The sequence below is a fragment of the Pelophylax lessonae genome (genome assembly GCF_965119305.1).
Source record: "Pelophylax lessonae genome assembly, chromosome: 2".
In the NCBI taxonomy this organism is placed as follows: Eukaryota; Metazoa; Chordata; class Amphibia; order Anura; family Ranidae; genus Pelophylax; species Pelophylax lessonae.
The window spans coordinates 606,921,314-606,942,536 of NC_138769.1; the positions used below are offsets into that span (position 1 = coordinate 606,921,314).

The 21,223-nt window shown below is 50.2% G+C and overlaps 1 protein-coding gene across 1 annotated transcript in view; it reads right to left on the minus strand.

The window, feature by feature from the left end:
- Positions 1 to 550: 550 nt before the first annotated feature.
- Positions 551 to 21,223, minus strand: part of EIF4B (eukaryotic translation initiation factor 4B) — a 119,997-nt gene continuing 99,324 nt past the window's right edge. Inside the window, exon 15 of the mRNA XM_082244639.1 lies at positions 551 to 1,853. Coding sequence (XP_082100765.1) covers positions 1,779 to 1,853 — 75 coding nt within the window. The 3' untranslated portion in view covers positions 551 to 1,778. The remainder of the gene's footprint in view (positions 1,854 to 21,223) is intronic.

Genomic DNA, 21,223 nt, shown 5'->3' on the forward strand with positions numbered 1-21,223 from the left:
AAAAAAAAAAAAACCTGTCATATATAGAATGGCTCAAAAAAAAAAGAAAAAAGAAGAAAAAAAAGGGTCTAGAAAAATAGTTAAACTTTTCTCCAAAAGGATGTCCGCCACCCTAGGACACTTAGCAAAACTAAAAGCATAAAGGGATTGTGGGAAGGGTTACCTGATTGGCTAATGGCTTTTTTTTTTTAAGGCAGCAGTATAACCCAGTTGTTCAAAGGTTTAGAAGTAAATTTTACAATGAGAAAAGTCTATTACCCAAATCAGACAAATAGTAAAACTATCTTGTGCTTAAAGCCAGAATAGTTCTGCATCACAAATGTATTGTATTCACAAATAATTCCGAAAAGGTTTCAAAAATACATTGCAGAACTGTGCTTAAGTTCCCAAAATACTATTAAAGAAGGAAAAGAAAGACCACAATGAACTAAGCACAGCTTTAATAAATGTCTCCCATTATATTTAGGGGTCCTCAAAACCACACAATTATTCCACAGTGTGAAGACGAAATCTTTTACACAAAGACAGACAAACATTTAAACAGACATAATACTTTAAAGATTAGTTTATTTGAGGGAGGGGCAGAGCTGATAAACAGAAAAAAAAATAGAGGGTTGGTCAGGTACTTTACATGATAATAAAACATCTCCCAGAAAGCTGATTACAAATCATTACAAGTTTTTATTATATATTTTCTTCAGATTACACTTCAGTGGGAAGTGTAAAATGTTAAACCAAAGTTTCAAGAACTGGCCCGAGAGACGAGGACCCAGCTCTCCAATGCACATTAGTTATAAATTAGGGAAGGCCAGATGAAGGGGTTGAGGTGGGGTGGAAGGGAAGAGAACTAATGTTGATTCAGGATGTCAGATGTGTGAAAGGCAGTGTCTGGATGCAACATGCCACTCAAACACCACCTCTTCCAGATATTTCATAAAAAAAAAAAAAAAAATCCTACGAACAAAAGTTCATTGCTACAGCAGCCTCCTGGTAACCCACAGCATCACACCAAGTTTAAGGGGGATTCTCCTATGTAACATGGTATTGAGTCTGTGGATATAGCTAGTTATCTGATTTTTTTTTATTTATTTATTTTTTTTTTTGCCACAGCGGACGAGAGGCTTCTGGCAAACTGTTCTATTCTGAGTGCAAACCAAGCATCTGAAGGCTTTCATTTCACTACTGAAGCTGCAAATCAGGGCTTCATATTAATTCATTTTATTATCATAATGTGCTAAAAATGCAATCATTAAGGTCCAGCACATCAAGTTTATGAAGTTCTCTATGTGCTGGAGGAATAACCTTAAAATAGGAGCTCTGGGAGCCACCCAAGTCTTATATGTTAGACGTTGCTTCTTGGAAATCTATGTATTCTCTGGCATAAAAATGATAACCTTTGTGCAATGTAGCAGAGGTTTTCGGGAAGCATTAAATATACTGTGTGATAATCCTGCAAAACTTCCCTTTCCCAATGAAAGCATGAACTGCGTTCAAGGACTCCTTTGCCACACACTGCACTTACGCCCCCCCTTCTATTTCACGCACATGGTAAAAAGCTGCAGCAGCATGCAAGAGAACAAACAGCTCATTGTTTTTCTAACTGAAGATCATTGTTGGAGGTGTCAGAGTTGGACTGCTTTTAGATTTCTGAGGGGACAGAGCCGGAAGTGGTGTTGCTTTTCTTGCTCTGGCTTATGCCAATGATTTATGGAATAGGGCATATGGGAGATTAAAAGGAGAGGGAGGAAAGAATCCAATGGACACAGGTATTCTCCAAGTTAGTCTGCGTATTCTTCAGGCTCCTCTTCTCCATCCATAGACAAAGCTGCGTATTTACTTGCGTGGCTAAATTTCTGCACAAATTGGAGAAAAAAAAAAGTAATGTTTGCTTGGTTTATAAAAATTGGCATTTCAGGTTCTGAGAAAAATTGAGTGAATGTGCAAAACAGCTTTAAGAAAAAAAACAAAACAAAACAAAAAAAAAAAAAAAACACAACTGGTTAAATACTACCCTATTAAACGAGCCAATTGCAGTCTAGTTTTTTTCCACTAATATAAAGAGATAGGTGGAAAAGATACGGCTTATCAAGGACGTATCTTTTCCACCTAACTGTAAATATACGTAATTTTGACGTTAAATACCAGGGTTATGGCTGCAGCTAGATGTCATAACCCCGGTACTTTGTTTTTACATTAGGTGGCTGGCTTTCAGACAAAAGTGATCCCAGCAGCAGCTTCGCCTAGCAGCAGGAGAAGGTGCCTCTCGCTTCCCAGGCTAAAAATCCAGCGTCAGCAGTGATTTTCCAAAGAGTAAAGCGATGGCTAGATGGCCACTGCTCATCTCTATGCCCTTGGGAGTACCGGTGTTCTGTTGAAAACTCCCAACGACCTTATTTCCGGTGAGTGTACAGCAGGAATAATTTGAGATTTCTGTGAAAACACCAAGTGGTCAAAATCACCAACTGTTCCTGGTGTACACTCACTGGAAATAATGTCGTTGGGAGTTCTTGACAGAACACCCGAGACATCACTTCCAGTTCTCAGGCAATTGCAACATGATTTAAAAAAAAAGTTTTTCCTTTGGTGGTATTTGATCACCTCTGCAGTTTTTAAATTTTGCGCTATAAACAAAAAAAGAGCGACAATTATGAAAGAAAACGCCATATTTTTAACTTTCTGCTATAACACATTCCCAATAAAAAAATTTAATTTTCTCATCAGTTTAGGCCAATTTGTATTCTGCTGCATATTTTTGGTAAAGAAGAAAAATCCCAAAAAGCATATTTTAATTGTTTGCGCAAAAGATAGCGTATACAAACTAGGGGAGAGATTTTTGGACTTTTTATTTTTTTCATTAGTAATGGCGGCGATGTGCGATTTTTAGTGGGATTGTGACATTGCGGCAGACAGATCGGACCCACTAACTGACATTTTTGACACTTTGGGGACCAGTGACACTAATACAGTAATTAGTGCTAAATAATATGCACTGTTACTGTATAAATGACACTGGCAGGGAAGGGATTAATACTGGGGGTAATCAAAGGGGTTAAATGTATGCCTCTGTGCTGACTGTGGGGGGGTTCTTTAACAGGCACAGACAGATCTCAGTTTCAGCCTAGCTGAAACTGCTGATCTGTCCCTGCCTGTCTGAGAGAAGATCTGCCTGCTTTGTCCACATAAGCAGGCGGTTCTTCTCACGTTTCCCGGGCGATCAAGAGAGGAAGGCGGCGATCCTTACGATGTGGCGCCGCCGAAACCACATGCTCTCCAGTCACGTAGTATTACGTGACGACGCAGCCGAGCCGCCCTGCCGCAGTAAAAAAGCCAGCGGGCAGTCGGCAAGTGGTTAAAAGGGTGCAGAGGAGAGCTTTGGGGGTCTTTTAGACACCACGTCTCTTAATAAAGAGAACCTGCCATGCTGTATCATCACAAAGGAAGTTTACATTCCTTGCAATAGCAATAAAAGCAATCAAAAACTTTTTTTTTTTAAATAGGGACGGGGGGGGGGGGGGGGGGTTGCCTGCCACCGTCTGGGATAAGGTAAGCAGGGGAATCTCCCTAGTACATTAAAATGAAGGTTTCTGGAGAACCGACAGCACTAAATTAAGGTCCCAGGGCGGTAAGAAAGAGCGCACCGGAGAAACCAGGTGCCGCACCCCCTGGATGAAAGTGCGCACCAGGGAATGAGTGGCCAGTGGCCTCTGGGAGAAAATAGCCAAGGCCGAGATCTGACCCTTCATAGTACTCAAAGCCAGCTTCCGCTCAACCCCGTTGAAGGAAGGCCAAGACCCGAGCCACCGAGTAAGAATGTGGAGGAACCCCGAGGTACTCACACCACGCAATATAAGACTTCCATGCACGATGAGAGATCATTCTAGAAGTCGCTTTCCTCACTTTAAGCAGAGTAGGCATAATTGAAGCAGACAATCCCCTGTGCTTCAGCCCCTGGCTCTCAACAGCCAAGCCGTCAAGCCAGCGACCGTAAAGCAGGATGGAAGATCGGCCCCCGAGACAGCAGATCCTCCCTGAGAGGAAGCCTCCAAGGAGTGTCTGCGACCAGCCTGACCAAAGCGGCATACTAGGCGCGACGAGGCCAGTCCAGGGCCACAAGAATGACCGGAATTCCTTCCACCTCTATCCTGCGAAGAAACCTGAGCCGCAACTTGAGAGGAGGAAAGGCATACAGCAACATACCGCCCCCACTGGACCACCAGCGCGTCTGTGGCATCTGCCAGAGGATCTCGGGAGCGGGCTACAAACTCCTGCACCCTCCTATTGTGCCGGGACGCCAACAGATCCACATCCGGGGTGCCCCAACAAAGGCACAACTGGTGAAACACCTCAAGACGAATATGAACAGCGGAGAGAGCTGGAACAAGTGTTCCGCCCGAGGATTCTGGCCACTTCCAAGGCCGCAAGGACACTCTTGATGCCTCCATGGTGAGTGACATAAGCCACGGCCGTGGCATTGTCCGACCGAACCTGCACTGGACAGCCCCGAAGATGCTCGGACCAGTGAACCAGGCAAAGCCTGATCGCTCTCAGTTCCAATACAGTTATCGGCAACCCGGATGCTTCCAGGGACCAGATCCCCTGAGCAGAAAACCTGCCGAGAACCCCTCCCCAACCGGATAGACTGGCATCCGTGGTGACAATCGTCCAATAGTTCGGAAGAAAGGATTTCTCTCGACTGAGCAACGAAGACTGAAGCCACAATAGCAGGGACCCCCTGGTCCGCTCGCTCAGCCAGAACAGATTGTCCAGAGAATCGGGATTCCCGTTCCATTAGAGAAGATCTCCCTTTGGAGAGTCCTCGTATGAAACTGAGCAAAAGGCACCGCCTCAAAAGACACCACCATCAGTCCCAGAACGCTCCAGCAGGTCCGAAGGGACGATCATATGGTGGACAGCAACAGCCGAGCAGCTGTTTGGATTCTCTAGAGATTTTTCGCAGGGAGAAACACCTTGGCCAAGAACGCAGCCAAAGCCAGGCCCAGATAGTCCTGTCTCCTGGAGGGGACCAGGGACGACGTCAGCAGGCACACAAGCCACCTGAACTCTTGCAGAGAGGTCATGCTGATCTCCAAATTTGCCATCAGAAACTGTGGATACGCCGCACGGAGTAGGAGGTCGTCCAGGTAGCCCAGGACCGACATCCCCCGTTGCCGCAACAGCGCCAGAACCGGAGCCAAAACCTTGAGAAGACCCGTGGGGGAGGAGCCGAGGCGAGACCAAAAGGTAACGCCACAACAGATAATGGTCCTCTCCCACTGCAGAGCGCAGAAAACGGTGTCCTGCGCAAATGTGAAGGTAGGCACATTCGATGTCAATGGAGGCCAAAAGGTCCCCCGATGCAGGGAGGCCACCATTTCTGGGCACCGCGAACAGATGTGAGTAAAAACCCAGAAAAACGTTCTCTAGTTGTACCCAGTCCTGTACAGCCCACAACAGAGCCCGTAGGCAATCTGGGGACAACCTCACAATGGAAGGGAATAACCTCACGGGCTGAACCTAAAAAGGGGGACCAGTCGAGGCTGTCTTAGAAGCCTGATCCGCCGACCAGCACTACAGCCACAGCAGGCGCCGGAGGACCACCGCCGAAATGACAAACACCCCAGCACTGGAGCAGTATCCAGTGTGGTGTCGCAAACAAATCGCAGCCCCTGCACCATTTGGTCCAGTAACTCCGACAAGGCAGGGGGAAGGTTTCTCCCCTCCAGTTCACAGCATAGGAACCTGGTCCATTCCGTTATGTTTGTGAAACCAGGGCAATGGTAAACACTGGTCTGAAGGCAGACCATGCCAGGGAGAACATAGTGCGAGATACAGACTATGCCCTACGATCAACTAGATCCCCCCAAAGGAGGGTAAGCGGCACCGTCCACTCTTAATGAGGGACTCCTCAAATGGATATCGCCGAGCAATCCGCGTTAGGCATGCGGGAAAAGGAAAAAACCTTTATCACCCTGGAGAGCTTGCAAGTGCCAACGGCAACCAGATTAAGCAACGACTGGTTCAGATTCCGAATCTGAGGCATCAGACGAGGCAGGGGTAGGCGGAGGTCGTTGTTTAGCACCGCGCCCCTGAAAGGTCACCCCCACCCGGGACACAAATCACTCCAGGACCACCGAAAGTGCATCAATAGTGAGCTGGGAACTGGAGGGCCCTGCGGCCACCACGAGGGGATCAGGTGGAGACACCTGATCAGCAGGGTCCATGGGACACCAAAGGAACCCTTTAGCAAAATTTGACAAAATGGAAATTTTTTTTTTTTTTAAATAAACAAAAAGTCACCCAGCGCTACAGCGCCCCCCAGTGGCCAAGCAGCGTGCCTAGAAACCCCCACAGAGAGGGAGAGAAAGACCCCCAAAGTCTCACCACCCACAGAAAGATGCACCAGAAGTCCCAGGATCACTCCCAGCAGCGCTTGTCCTCACAAAGGGAAGGCCTGTAGAGTGATGTGCCCGGGTCTAGGGAGGGGCTCCACCCCCTCACACGCCTCTAGGAACTCCCACAGAAGCCCAGCTCTGAGGAAAAATTAGCTGGGTGTACCAAGATGGCCACCGACATGTGAAGCACATGGAGGCTACAAGAAAATGGCGGCCCCGCGCAGCTGTGGCAGTAAAGGGCAGGTGGGCCCTGGGGAATCAGGTAGGAACCCTCCCTGCACAACAGCCGTCTGTACCGGCGGGACCCCCCCCCTCCCTCAGCGACCTGCATGCAGATACAGTCTCCCCACATATCCCCAGAAAGCGACAGAGACCCCCCCAGGAAGGGGGAAGGAAGGGAGGCACCACGGGGGGATGCACAGGGGAACCCAGAGAAATGGGGGTCCGACCGTCCCAGGGAGGGGCCGGCTGGGGTGACCACTGGATCTCAGTATCCAGCCGTCGCCCAGATCCGGCATAATTGCTTGTAGATCTCACAGGAACAATTCGGAGAAAAAAAGCTAGCTAAAAAAGGAATTCTCTAAAAAAGCTTGCCAGGAGCAGAGATCCCAGCAAGGAACGTAGGTCCTTACTTCTGACTAGGCAGAACAAAACTGACATCCTATAGCAGGAAGTGAGAGGGTATACCCCTGTGACTGCCCATAGGCGTAGCCAGAACTTTTTTTTCTGCCTAGTGTCCTACTCCTGTAAGGGGCAGTATAACCCTACGGATATCAAGATAGGAGTCCTGCGTCTGTCAATGAGCGACAGAGGTAAAAAAGATTTTGGATTTACCGTAAAATCTATTTCTCTGATGTTCATTGACAGACACAGCTCCGATAGTCACAACCATTGGGTTATACTGCCCCCTAAAGCAGTAGGCCCGTAGGCAGAAAAGAATTCTGGCTACACCCATGGGCAGTCCCAGGGGGTATACTCCCTCTCTGTTATATCCACTCAGTTTTGTTACAAGCAGTGTCAGGAGAATTATTACTCCATAGAGGGGTGGGTGCTGTGTCCGTCAATGAACAGCAGAGAAATAGATTTTACGGTAAGTCAAAAATCCCATTTTCTCTTTTTCATTGAGACAGCTCCTGATATTCATAACCACTGGGACATCCCAAAGCAGTGTTAAACATGAGATGTGGGAACAAAAAAATTTCCAAGGCTAAACAGCCAACTAGGCAACAGGAGCTCAACCAAACTGGAGCCCACCTGAAAAAAAAAAAAAAAAAAAAAATACACCCTCAAAGAGAGAGGACCAAGTCCTCTAAACAGCAGCCTGCAAAACCCTACAGGCAAAAGAAGCATTCGCAGATGCCAACACATCCACTTTATAAAACTTTAGTGTGCAACAACCACCAGGTGGCTGTCTTGCAAACCTGCGTCACTGATGCCCGATGACGGAAAGCCCAGGAGGCACTAAGCGCCCTAGTAGAGTGCGCCTTGACAGGGAAAGGAGGAACCTAGCCACAGATTGAATAGGCCTGAACCACCATCTGAATTATCTGGAAATAGTCACAGAGGAAGCGGACAACCCTTTTTGAGGTCCATCCGTGAGCACAAAGGGACTTCCTGAAAGACTCCGTAGCTGCCAGTAACACCCCAATTGCCCGGACCACATCCAAGGCAAGCAAGGCAATTTCATTAGGATGTTTAGGCCTGAGACACAGGGAAGGCAACACAATGTCTTGGAAGGAACAGACGGATAGGGGCAAAGGACCACCTTATCCTTGTGAATCACCAGGCAAAGTGAACGACAGAATAACGCCGCCAGTTCTGACACCCTGCACGCAGAGTTGATAGTCACTAAAAAGGTCACCTTCTAGGACAGCGTAAGCAGGGGAATCTCCTGACTATTTTCAAAGGGAGGCTCCTGTAGAGCTGAAAGCACCCAATTCAGATCCCAAGGTGGCAACGGAGCCCGCACTGGAGGAAACATATGTCGGACGCCCTGAAGAAAGGTACGCACCAGGGAGTGTGGCCAAAGGTGGTTGGAATAAGACCGCAAAAGCCGACACCTGGCCTTCAGGGTACTCAAAGCCAATTTCTGCTCAATCCCCTGTTGAAGAAAGGTCAAGTTCAGAACCACCGAGAAGGAGCGAGGATGAACCCCAAGAGACTCAAACCACACAATCTACATCTTCCACATATGATGGTAGATCTTCCTAGAAGTAAATTTCCTAGATTTCAACAGTGTAGGAATTGCTGACTTAAACCCCTATCCTTCAGCACCTGTCGTTCCAACAGCCAAGTCATCAACGCCAGCGACTGTAAAACAGGATGGAATATAGGTCCTTGGGACAGCAGATTCTCCCTGAGAGGACGCTGCTAAGGAACGTCGGCGACCAGCCCCACCAGATTGGCATTACAAGCAAAAAGAACAAAGAAAGGGCGCACCGACCTAGCGCATTATCCTCAATAAAAGGCTTTATTTATGTAACATTAAAAAATGGCTACTCACAGACGTAGATAAACATAAGGCGTGTCAAGCTGATTTGCTCAATTGTCCGTGTTTAGTCCATATGATCGTCCATGACCGATGAGATGACTGACGCGTTTCGAGGCCTAGCCTCTTCCTCAGAGCCACTGTGTCATGACTATCTCTTTGATTTAAGTAGTGAGGTAGTGACCCAGCCCCTACCCCCAAGTGGGAGTGTCCCTCCCCCGGGGGGAGTGACTGGAGCACCACCCCACCCACTTCTGTGGCATCATTAGTAATATACAGTGGCATACATTGATCATGCAAGTGCAATACAAATGCTGGAATATATACGTGAAATTAAAATATATATGCATAAAAACAGTGCAACAAGGAAAACGGTGCAACAATAAAATAATCTGGATAAAAACCACCATAAACAAATACTACCATAAACAAATACTAAAAATGGATAAAAACGGATAAAAATGCTTGCTGGGTGCACTTAAAATCATTATAAACATTCCATAGAATGACAGCAAAGGTTAGCTAATATAATCAATCAATAATCGATAGTTCTCCCACAATATTTCCTATTACCTTTGCTGTCTATTGTGTCTAGTCCAGGCTAGATTTTTGTTTATACATGATGATGTTCTGCTCTCTGTTCTCCCAGGCGATTCCATCATACTGGGGGGGGGGGGGGGGGGGAATAGGGGGGATCCCCACTGAATAGGAGAGATCAGAGAGGGGGGGTAGGAGGCCGATCGGCCACTCGCCAACTTCATGGGACGAGTGGGGCACAGATAATAATGTAACTTGGAGCCGATCGGTCATGCTGTACCGATCACCGGCTCCGTGGAACGCACGCCGCTACCCGACTTCCGGGTTGTTGCGTCATGCGTTCCACGGAGCCGGTGATCGGTACAGCATGACCGATCGGCTCCAAGTTACATTATTATCTGTGCCCCACTCGTCCCATGAAGTTGGCGAGTGGCCGATCGGCCTCCTACCCCCCCTCTCTGATCTCTCCTATTCAGTGGGGATCCCCCCGGCCTTCCATCCCTCCCCCTATTTCCCCCCCCCCCCCCCAGTATGATGGAATCGCCTGGGAGAACAGAGAGCAGAACATCATCATGTATAAACAAAAATCTAGCCTGGACTAGACACAATAGACAGCAAAAGGTAATAGGAAATATTGTGGGAGAACTATCGATTATTGATTGATTATATTAGCTAACCTTTGCTGTCATTCTATGGAATGTTTATAATGATTTTAAGTGCACCCAGCAAGCATTTTTATCCGTTTTTATCCATTTTTAGTATTTGTTTATGGTAGTATTTGTTTATGGTGGTTTTTATCCAGATTATTTTATTGTTGCACCGTTTTCCTTGTTGCACTGTTTTTATGCATATATATTTTAATTTCACGTATATATTCCAGCATTTGTATTGCACTTGCATGCTCAATGTATGCCACTGTATATTACTAATGATGCCACAGAAGTGGGTGGGGTGGTGCTCCAGTCACTCCCCCCGGGGGAGGGACACTCCCACTTGGGGGTAGGGGCTGGGTCACTACCTCACTACTTAAATCAAAGAGACAGTCATGACACAGTGGCTCTGAGGAAGAGGCTAGGCCTCGAAACGCGTCAGTCATCTCATCGGTCATGGACGATCATATGGACTAAACACGGACAATTGAGCAAATCAGCTTGACACGCCTTATGTTTATCTACGTCTGTGAGTAGCCATTTTTTAATGTTACATAAATAAAGCCTTTTATTGAGGATAATGCGCTAGGTCGGTGCGCCCTTTCTTTGTTCTTTTTGCTTGTAGTACCGGTGGACGACCCCAGTCCGTTAAGGGCAGCAAGACCGTAGCCATCTGAGAAGCCATTTGTCAGTCCCGTGAGGAGTGTGGTTGAGGGGCTTGGATACCAAGCGCAGGAGAAGGGTGGTTTCACCTTATTGTTTTTTGGAGCCACCAGATTGGCATACCAAGCCTGGCGAGGGCAGTCCGGAGCCACTAAGATGACCCGAATCCCTTCTGGCTCGATCCTGCGTAGAAGTCTGGCCAGAAGCTTGAGAGGAGGCAAAGTGAAATTGAGACTGTACTGACCCCACGGGTCACCGGCGCATCTGTGGCATCCATCAGAGGATCCCTTGACCGAGCCACAAATCTCTGCACCTTTCTGTTGAGCTGAGACGCCAACAGATCCGACCTCGGGGGTGTCCCACAGGAGACACAGCCGGTTAAACACCTCCGGATGGAGGGACTACTCCCCGTGGTCCAACGCCTGCTGACTGAGGTAATCTGCCTACCAATTTTCCACCACAGGAACGTGTATGGCGGAGAGGTTTGGAATGAACCATTCTGCCCACTTTAGAATGCCGGCTACCTCTAGAGCCGCCAGGACACTTCTTGTGATCCCTTGGTGATTGACATAAGCCACGGCCGTGGCATCGTCTGATTGAATGCGCACTGGACAACCCTGAAGATGACCCCCATGATCCATCCAATGATCCAAATACAGTCAGATCGCTCGGAGTTCCAAGACATTGATTGGGAGTCTGGACTCTTCCAGCATCCAGATACCATAAGCAGAATGCTTGCCGAGGATGCCTTCCTAGCCGGACAGGCTGGCATCCGTGGTGACCACTGTCTAATACAAGGGGAGGAAGGATTTGCCCAGCCTAAGAACGAAGCCACCATATTAGGCACTCCTTCGTGCCCAGACTCAGCCAGATCCGATAGTCCAGAGATTGCGGAGGCTTGTCTCATTTGGTCAGAATTTCCCTTTGCAGGGACCTCGAATGGAACTGTGCAAACGGAACGGCCTCAAAAGTAGACACCATTAGTAGACACCCGCATGCAAGCCTGGAGGGATGACCATTTGTTGGACAGCAGGAGGCAAATTGCAACCTGCAATTTCTGAAGTTTGTTCTAAGGAGCACTCTGGGCCTGACTCTCGACTCGACCTTAGCCAGATAGATAGTGTAGTTTTGAGGACGGAACCAGAAGAGACTTATAAAAATTAAGAATCCAGCCGAACGCCCAGAGTTCGTATTGTGATCTCTAGGTTCTCCACCAGAGCAGAGGGAAACTCCGTTCGCAGAAGGAGATCGTCCAAGTAGCCTAGTACCGCGTTCCCCTGTTGGCGTAGCAAAGCTAGCACTGGGGCTAACACTTTTGTGAAGACCAGAGGAGCAGATGCAAGACCAAAGGGTAATGCCACAAACTGATAATGCGCCTCTCCCACAGCAAAGCGGAAAAACCGCTGGTGACTGGCACATATTGGAATGTCAAGGTAGGCATCCTTGATATCGATCGATGCAAGGAAACACCCTGACGCAGGGATGCCACCATCATTCAAATGGACTCCATTCTGAACTTCTGTACAAGCACAAAGCAGTTTAGCGCCTTGAGCTCCAGGATTGGACGCACTATGCCTTCCTTCCTGGGAACTGAACCAGTTTGAGTAAAAACCCTGAAAAACGTTCCAAGGTCAGAAGCCGGACAATAGACCCTTGAACAGGTCTTGTACTGCCCCAAAAAGGCCCTGTAAGCAGTCTGAGGACAGGCGCAAGCTGGAAGGACAAAAACTTGCTGGGGGACAAAAGCAAAACTGGATCTTGTAGCCGGACTGAATGAATTTGTGGACCCACTTGTCTTGCACCCGGGAAGTCCACAGGTCCGGAAACCAGCAAGACGTCCCCCCACCCCATACAGGTGAGGGCGCACCCCCATGCAGAAAGAGCCTTGTCCATGGGTCTGGAGAAGCCCGATCTTGGATTGCCAGACCAGATTCGTTGGGATCCTCCAGAAGAGCGCCTGGACAGGAAAAGGAGGAACCTAACTCCTAATGAAATAGGCCTGAACCACCACCACCAATAGGAATGATGGACAGGAGCAAAGCACCACCTTATCCCTGTGAATTACCAGATAAGGTGAACGACAGGATAATGCCGCCAGGTCAGACACCCTGCACGCAGAGGTGATCGCCACCAAAAAGACCACCATCTGGGACAGAGTAAGCAGGGGAAACGCCCAATGATTCTTAAAGAGATACTTCTGGAGAACCGAAAGTACCAAATTGAGGTCCCAAGGCGGCTATGGAGTGCTGAACACCCTGAAGAGAGGTACTCACCAGAGATGTACCCAGGGGTCGTTGGAAGAAAACTGCTAAGGGCAACATCTGGCCCTTGATAGTACTCAAGGCCAACTTCCGTTCAACCCCACCTTGAAGGAAGGTCAAGATCTATGCCACCGAACGAGCGAGAGGGAACCCCAAGGGATTCCCACCAGGCAATTTCCGCCTTCCACATACGATGGTACATCTTCCAAGAAGTAGATTTCCTAGCTTTTAACAGCGTAGGAATCACTGATTCAGAGAACCCCTATCCTTCAACACCTGGCTTTCAACAGCCAAGCCGTCAAAGCCAGCGACTGTAAAGCAGGCTGGTAGATTGGCCCTTGGGATAGCTGAGAGGAAGTCTTCAAAGAAACATTGGTAAGCGGCATCCCTTCTTGGTAACCGGAATCCATTCTGCCTCGATCCTGTAGCAGTTTTGGTAGAAGCTTGAGAGGAGAGAAGGCAAAAATCAGACGATACAAACCCCACGGGGCTAACAGCACATCTGTGCCGTCTGCCTGAGGATCCCTTGACCGAGCCACAAGCCTATGTACCTTACTGTTGAACCAAGACACCAACAGATCTACCTCAGGGATGCCCCACCGGAGATACAACTAATGAAACACTTCCGGATGAAGAGACCATTCCCCCTGGTCTAACGCCTGTTGACTGAGGTAATAATCCTGCCAATGTTCCACTCCGGGAATGTGAACGCCAGGGAGGGTTAGAACGAAATGTTCTGCCCACCAGGACTCTTCTGTGGCCCCTTGGAGATTGACATAAGCCACACCTGTGGCATTGTCTGATTGAATCCGCACTGGATAGCCTTGTAGAAGATACATCCAAAGTTCCAGCACAGCCTGATCGCACGTAACTCAGGACATTGATCAGCAACTCTGGATTCTTCCAGGGTCGACCCCGAGCAGAACTTCTGCCGAGGACGCCTCCCCACCTGGACAGGCTGGCATACATGGTGAACACTGTCCAATGCAAGGGTAGGAAGGATTTTGCCCCGCCGGAGTGCCGGGTAACAATACCACCAAATCTAGGAACTCACTAGTACCCAGACTTAGCTGGATTTGGTTGTCCAGAGACTGCGGATTCTCGACCCATGTGATGAGAACCTCCCAAACTGTAGGTTGACACCATCAAGCCCCAGTACCCGCATACAAGTCCAGAAGGATGACGATCTGCTGGTCAGCAGAAGACGAACTGCAACCTGCATAGTCTGATGTTTGTCCAGAGGAATAAAAAATCTGGCTAAGGCAGAGTCCAGAGTCAGCCCCAGTTAGCCTAATTTTGTAGAAGGGACCAAGGCTGACTTCTGAAGATTCAGAATCCAGCCAAACTCCTTCAGAGTTCGTATGGTGATCTCCAGGTTTTCCGCCAGTGCAGCAGAAGACTCTGCTCGCAGAAGATCGTATAAAAATCCCAGTATCCCCCACTGACGTAGCAATGCCAGGGCCAACGATGTATTGAAGACCCAGGGAGCGGAGGCGGAACCAAATGGTAATGCCTAATGTCCCTCTCCCACTGCAAAGTGGGTGGGGGGGGGGAAGCATTGCTGACCGACATATATAGGAATGTGAAGGTAGGCATGAAAATCCCCCCCCACCCCCCACCACTGTGCGAATGGACTCCATCCTGAACTTCTGCACCCGCACAAAGCAGTTGAGGATTGGACGCACCTTGCCCTCCTTCCTGGGAACTGTAAACAGGCTGAGTAAAAACCCCTGAAAACGTTCCGCAATCGGAAACCTGGACAACCACCCCTTGAAGCAAAATATCTTGCACAGCCCCAGAAAAGGCCTGTAAGCGGACCGGGGACAGCCGCACGTTGGGAGAAAAGAACCTTTCCGGAGGGCAAGCATGAAACTCGATCTTGTATCCGGATCGTATTACGTTGTGGAACCACTTGTCATGTACCAGGGAAGTCCACTGGTCCGGAAACCAGCGAAGAATCTCTCTCCCCCCCCAGATACAGGTGAGGGTGCACCTTTATGCTGAAGGAGCCTTGTCTGCAGAAGCCCGCTCTCGACTTGCCAGACCAAGTTCGCTTGGATCAATCAGAGCAGGCCCCCCGAAAGGCTTCAATCCCTTGTCGATCCTGAGGGATAAAGAAAAAAAAAAAAAAAAAAAAAAAACTTATGAGCCCAAATGGAGGACCCATGTTTGTGACAAGGGTCCTTCCCCTTAGTGGCCTGTGGAAGAAAGGTACCCCCCCCCCCACGAGACCCTTAATGATGTCATCCAGGGTAGCTCCAAACGTGATGTCCTTGAAAAGCCAGGGTTTTTTTTTTCCCGGAAGTCTGGTCCGCAGACCAGCATGTTAGCTAAGGATCACCGCAGAAACAGAGCCGAGCCATTAGGGGAGCTGCATCCAAAGATGAAGCACAGATAAACTGCAGCTCCTGGGGAAGGAGGGGGACCCAGGGGTCCGACCGTCCCGAGGGTCCCACGTCCACCCCACAGCTTCTCACTACACCGGGAACCAGGTGGGCACTGCTTCAGACAGAACCTCTTACCATTGAAACCGGGGGGCTGTCGGCCAGGAGGAACACCGACTTGGGCCGAGAGCCGGTTGTATGTGACCTCGCAGGCCAGCCCCCTGTCCAGTGGGGCTATGTTGCGGTCGAACTAGCGCGGAGCTGAGGTCTGCGTGCGCTCACTGGCCAGACTCTGGTGACCACTGGATCTAGATTATCCAGCCTGCCGCCCAGTACGGCAGTTGATTGTAAAAAAATCCAGGAGGAAAAAATATTTCTATATAAAACATTTTACCAGGACCAAAGATCACAGCAAGCAAATAGGTCCTTATTCAGAACCCAATGGTTCTGAATATCAGGAGCTGTGTCCATCAATGAACGAAAGAGAAAAAATGTGTTAATGGTGTTTGCGCCACACGTGAGGTATCCCTGTGAACATCAGAGCAATAATTTTATGACTAGACCTCCTGTAACGCTCAACTGGTAACCTCTAGACATTTTAAAGCGTCACCTTTGGAGATTATGTACCGTAGTTTGGCGCCATTCCATGTGCGTGCGCAATTTTAACCACATCCCGCCCTATAGCAGAATGACGGCGGGAATGTGGTTGTATTATCCTGACCGGACGTCATATGATGGTGGCAGGATAATACGCTCTACGCGCACCCCGGGGGAGTAGCTAGGCAACAAGATTTCTTAATATAAAAGCTTTTAGCATATCACACCCCTAGGGGGCGGTCCCCTCAGTCAATACCTCCCTGCTTCCTGCATTCTCAACTCAGTTTCAGTAGCATAGCAGTAGAGTACATAAACAAACCCCAAAAGAGGGACGGGGGCGGCGACTGTCGGAGGACTCAGAGAAAAGAATTTTACGGTAAGATTTTACAAAAATTCAGTTTTCTCTTACATCCTCCGACAGTCGCCGCCACTTCATAATCTTCACTAATGGGGACGTCCCAGAGCAGTGTAGACATGAGGGGTGGGAAAAACGCAGCCGCGCCTAAAGCAACGCAGTACCCACATCAGAGAAAGGAACCTTACCAAAGTAAGAGAACCAACTGGGCAACAGGAAAAAACGTGCTCAACAGGAGCAACAACCCAGGAAAGAACAAGTAACCTAGGGGTAAAAACACCCCAACAGCCAAGGACCCAAACAAGGGACCCTAAGGCACTGCCGCACTAAGAACTTTACGGCCAAAGGGAGCATCTGCCGATGCCTGAACATCCACTTTGTAAAATTTGGAGAAGGTGTGAACGGACGACCAAGTCGCCGCCTTACACACCTGGGCCACAGAAGCCTGATGACGATAGGCCCAAGACGTACTCAGAGACCTGGTAGAGTGCGCCTTCACAGGGAAAGGAGGAACCTTCCCCTTCAAAGCATAGGCTTGCACAATGGTCTGTCTGATCCACTTGGCGATGGTCGCAGCCGACGCTGCCATGCCCTTCCGAGGACCCTCTGGAAGGACAAATAGAGAATCCGTCTTGCGAAAGGATTTCGTCGATGACAGGTAAACCCTGATCGCCAGGACATCCAAGGAATGAAAAGCCACCTCCTTTGGATGCTTAGGCTTCGCGCAAAGCGAAGGCAAGACAATATCCTCATTGAGGTGAAATTCCGAGATCCTCTTCGGAAGAAAAGAAGGGTTAGGTCGTAAGACCACCTTATCCAAGTGAATCACCAAGTAGGGAGAGCTGCAGGACAAGGCCGCCAGCTCCGACACCCTGCGAGCCGAAGTGATCGCTACCAAAAAGGCAACCTTCTTGGACAACAGAGACAACGAGATCTCCCTGATCTTTTCAAAGGGAGCATGCTGTAACACGGACAGAACGAGGTTCAAGTCCCATGGAGGTAAAGGATCCCTCCGAGGAGGGGCCAAGTGCCGCACCCCTTGAACAAAGGTGCTAACCAAAGAAGACGCCACAGGGCGTTGAAAGAACAGCCAGCGCAGAAATCTGACCCTTAATCGTGGCCAACGCCAAACGCTGGTCCACGCCCGTTTGAAGGAAGGCCAACACTCTCGATACCGAGTATGAGCGAGGGGAGTACCCCCTGGACTCACACCAGGCAAAATACGCCTTCCAAGTACGGTAGTAAATCTTCCCCGAAGAGGCCTTCCTAGCCTTGATCAAAGTGGGAATGACCTCAGGGGAGAGACCCCTATAATTCAGGACCTGGCTTTCAACAGCCAGGCCGTTAAAGCCAGCGACTGTAAAGCAGGATGGAATATCGGTCCTTGAGACAGGAGATCTTCTCGAAGAGGTAGACGCCACGGAGCGTCGACCGCCAGATTCACGAGGTCTGTGTACCAAGACCGGCGAGGCCAGTCTGGCGCCACCAGAATCACCGTGTGCGGTTCCGAGGCCAACCTGCGAAGGAGCCTGGACAGCAGCTGAATCGGTGGAAAGGCATACATCAGACGATACTGATGCCAGGGCGCCACTAACGCGTCCGAGGCGTCTGCGCGAGGATCGCGCGTCCTTGCTACGAACCTTTCCACCTTGTTGTTTAGACGAGACGCGAACAGGTCCACATCTGGGGAACCCCACTTCGCGCACAACATCTGAAAGACATCCGGGTGAAGGGACCATTCTCCCTGGTCCAGGGTCTGGCGACTCAGATAATGCGCCTGCCAGTTCTTCACTCCCGGAATGTGAACTGCCGTTATCGCCGGGACGTGCGTCTCGGCCCAAGACAAAATGTCGGCTACTTCCCGAGCCGCTCGGGCACTCCTGGTGCCCCCTTGGTGGTTGATGTAGGCCACCGCTGTGGCATTGTCCGTCTGCACCCGAACCGGACGGCCCTGAAGCCTGTCCGTCCAACGCAGAAGGCAGAGATTTATTGCTCGCAATTCCAGAAGGTTGATCGGAAGGGAGGATTCCTCCACCGACCAAGTTCCCTGGGCGGACAGAACGCCCAGACCACCACCCCAGCCCGACAGGCTGGCATCCGTGGTGATCACCGTCCATGACAAAGGACGAAAGGACTTGCCCCCCGACACCGCCGGGGACTGGAGCCACCACAAAAGACCCCTTTGGGTGAGGCGGCTCAACGAAATCCGCAGATCCAGAGTTTGCGGACACCCGTCCCACTTGGCCAGGATCTCCGCCTGAAGATCCCGTGTGTGAAACTGGGCGAAGGGAATCGCCTCGAAAGCCGAGACCATCAATCCCAGACACCTCATACACGTCCGGATAGACTAGCACCGAGTGTCCCTGAGGGACCTGACTTCGTCCTGAAGTGTCCGGAGCTTGTCTTCTGGCAGGAAGACCTTCGCTTGAACAGAGTCCAGGATCATCCCCAGGTAGGGAAGACGAACCGACGGACACAGCGTCGACTTCGGAAGATTGATCGTCCAACCGAACTCCTGCAGAGTGTGATGGACAGGACGTTCACCAGGCCCTGACTGGTCGCAGACCGAATCAAGATATCGTCTAGATACCCCAAGACAGAGATGCCCTGGGCTCTCAACAAAGCAAGAACCGGCGCAAGCACCTTGGTGAAAACCCGCGGAGCCGAAGCGAGACCAAAGGGTAACGCCACAAATTGGTAATGATCCACCGCAATGGCGAATCGAAGGTACCTCTGGTGACCCTCGAAAATGGGGATGTGAAGGTACGCATCCTTCAGATCGATGGAGGCCATGAATTCCCCCGGAACCAGGGCAGCCACCACTGAGCGCAGGGATTCCATGCGGAACTTGCGAACCCGCACAAAGCGGTTCAGAGCTTTTAAGTCCAGAATCGGACGCACTTTGCCCTCCTTTCTGGGCACAGTGAACAGACTGGAGTAGAACCCCCGAAATCTGTCCCGATGAGGCACCGGAACCACCACTCCCTGGGCCCGCAGATCCCGCACCGCCAGGTGCAGGTCCTGCAAACGCACCGGAGACAGCTGAAGATTCGAGGGAAAAAATCTGCTCGCCGGCCGAGAGAGAAACTCGATCTTGTATCCAGATCGAACGATTTCCTGAACCCACCTGTCCCGAATGCGGGCCAGCCAGGGTTGAAGAAAACCGAGCAAACGTCCCCCCACCCCAGAACCGGGTGAAGGCGCCCCGTCAGGCCGAATTGGCATGGGCAGCGGACCCGGACTGGCCGGACTTCTGCTTACCTGCCCACGGCTTCTTCTGGGAGCCTTGGCCCTTGAAGGGCTTGCCCTTGTATTGCGACCGAAAGGCACGAAAGGACCCCTGAGAGGGCCTAAACGAGGTATTCTTCTTACTGCGAACAAACTCATTCTTGTGAGATTGGGGTAAGAGAGAACTCTTACCCCCGGAGATCCCCTTTATCAGCGTATCCAAGGACTCACCAAAAAGGCGAGATCCCGCATAGGGCAAATTAGCTAAAGTCTTGCGAGATGATTGGTCAACCGACCAGCATTTCAGCTAGATCAGGCGACGGTGCAAAACCGCCACACTAGAGAGGCGTGCAGCCAAAAGGGACTAAATCCAAGTCCGCATAACACAAATGCATGACACCCTGATAAATTTGATCGACCATAGCCAATGTCGTCGGCGGAGCAGAGTCAGCCACCAGGGTGCGCCTGAGCACCTGCGTCCAATCCGCAATAGCCTGGGCTGCCAAAATGGAAGCAAAAATAGGCTTCAGCAGCAGGAATCGCGGTAGATTTATTCAAAATCGCCACCGCATGATCCACCTGAGGCGGCACACACCAACGCTCATCAGTGGTGGGCGTAAATGGATAACGCAGCTTGAACTTACTTGGCACAGTAAATGGCTTCTTTAAATTGCGCCATTGCTCATCAACAGCGCGTTGAAATTCCGCAGGGCAGGGAAAAACCTGCGCTGTTTTGCGCTTCCTTTGTGTCCCATAAGAGGACAGCAAAGCAGGAGGACATGGTTCATCCTGCAAATGCAGTGTTTCCTTGATAGAAGCAACCAACTCATCCATGAGTGCAAGCTCTTCAGGCGAGCCAGGGGGAGAATTAACCCCTTCTACCTCAGCCTCCCCCTCAGACCCCCCAAGGTCCAGAGATGAACGAGACCCTGAGAAGGGCACTCCAGCCATAGCAGCCCCATCGCCCTCTGAATCAGAGGAAATAGACAATCTGGGCCGTTTTGCGGATCGATCAGCCATTAGCATTTGCACCTGAGAAGCCAAGTTCGCCACAATAGCAGCCAGATCAGCCCCCTCGGGGATGCAGCAGCCCCTTGGCCCCCCACCAAGGTGGGAGGAAACTTGCAATTCTGAGAATCCATGCCCCAGCAACAATTGGAAAAAGGAGTACTGTCCCCTTAAGACCGCGGCGGGCATAGCCCACCGCACACTACTGCAAAGATCGACCCCCACAGGGATAAGAACACTGAGCAGGGAACTACAGGATAAAGAGAAGTAAAAACCTGGAGAGGCCACACAGGCTGCTGCCACCGATCACTGTCCCAGAGCAAAAGGAAGTGATGTAATGACTAACCGCCCTATAAAGCCTATGCAGGCTACACAAACCTGGCCGCTCGGCTGAGGCATTTTTTGGGCAATTACAAAATGGCGCCTACATGTGGTTGTACATCGATCGCCATCAAAATGGCGGCGTTTGGCACCAAAATACCGCGCCCTACTCACTTAGGGCCGGACACCACAAGTTTGCCTCAAAAAAATGGCGGACCGCAATAGCGGCCGCCGCACAGCATGCCTAACCCCAGTCTGCCCACACAGCACACATAGCAGATCGGGAGAGCCCCCCCGGGAGAGCCCCCCCCCCCCCACCCGCAGCCCACAGAAAAGGCA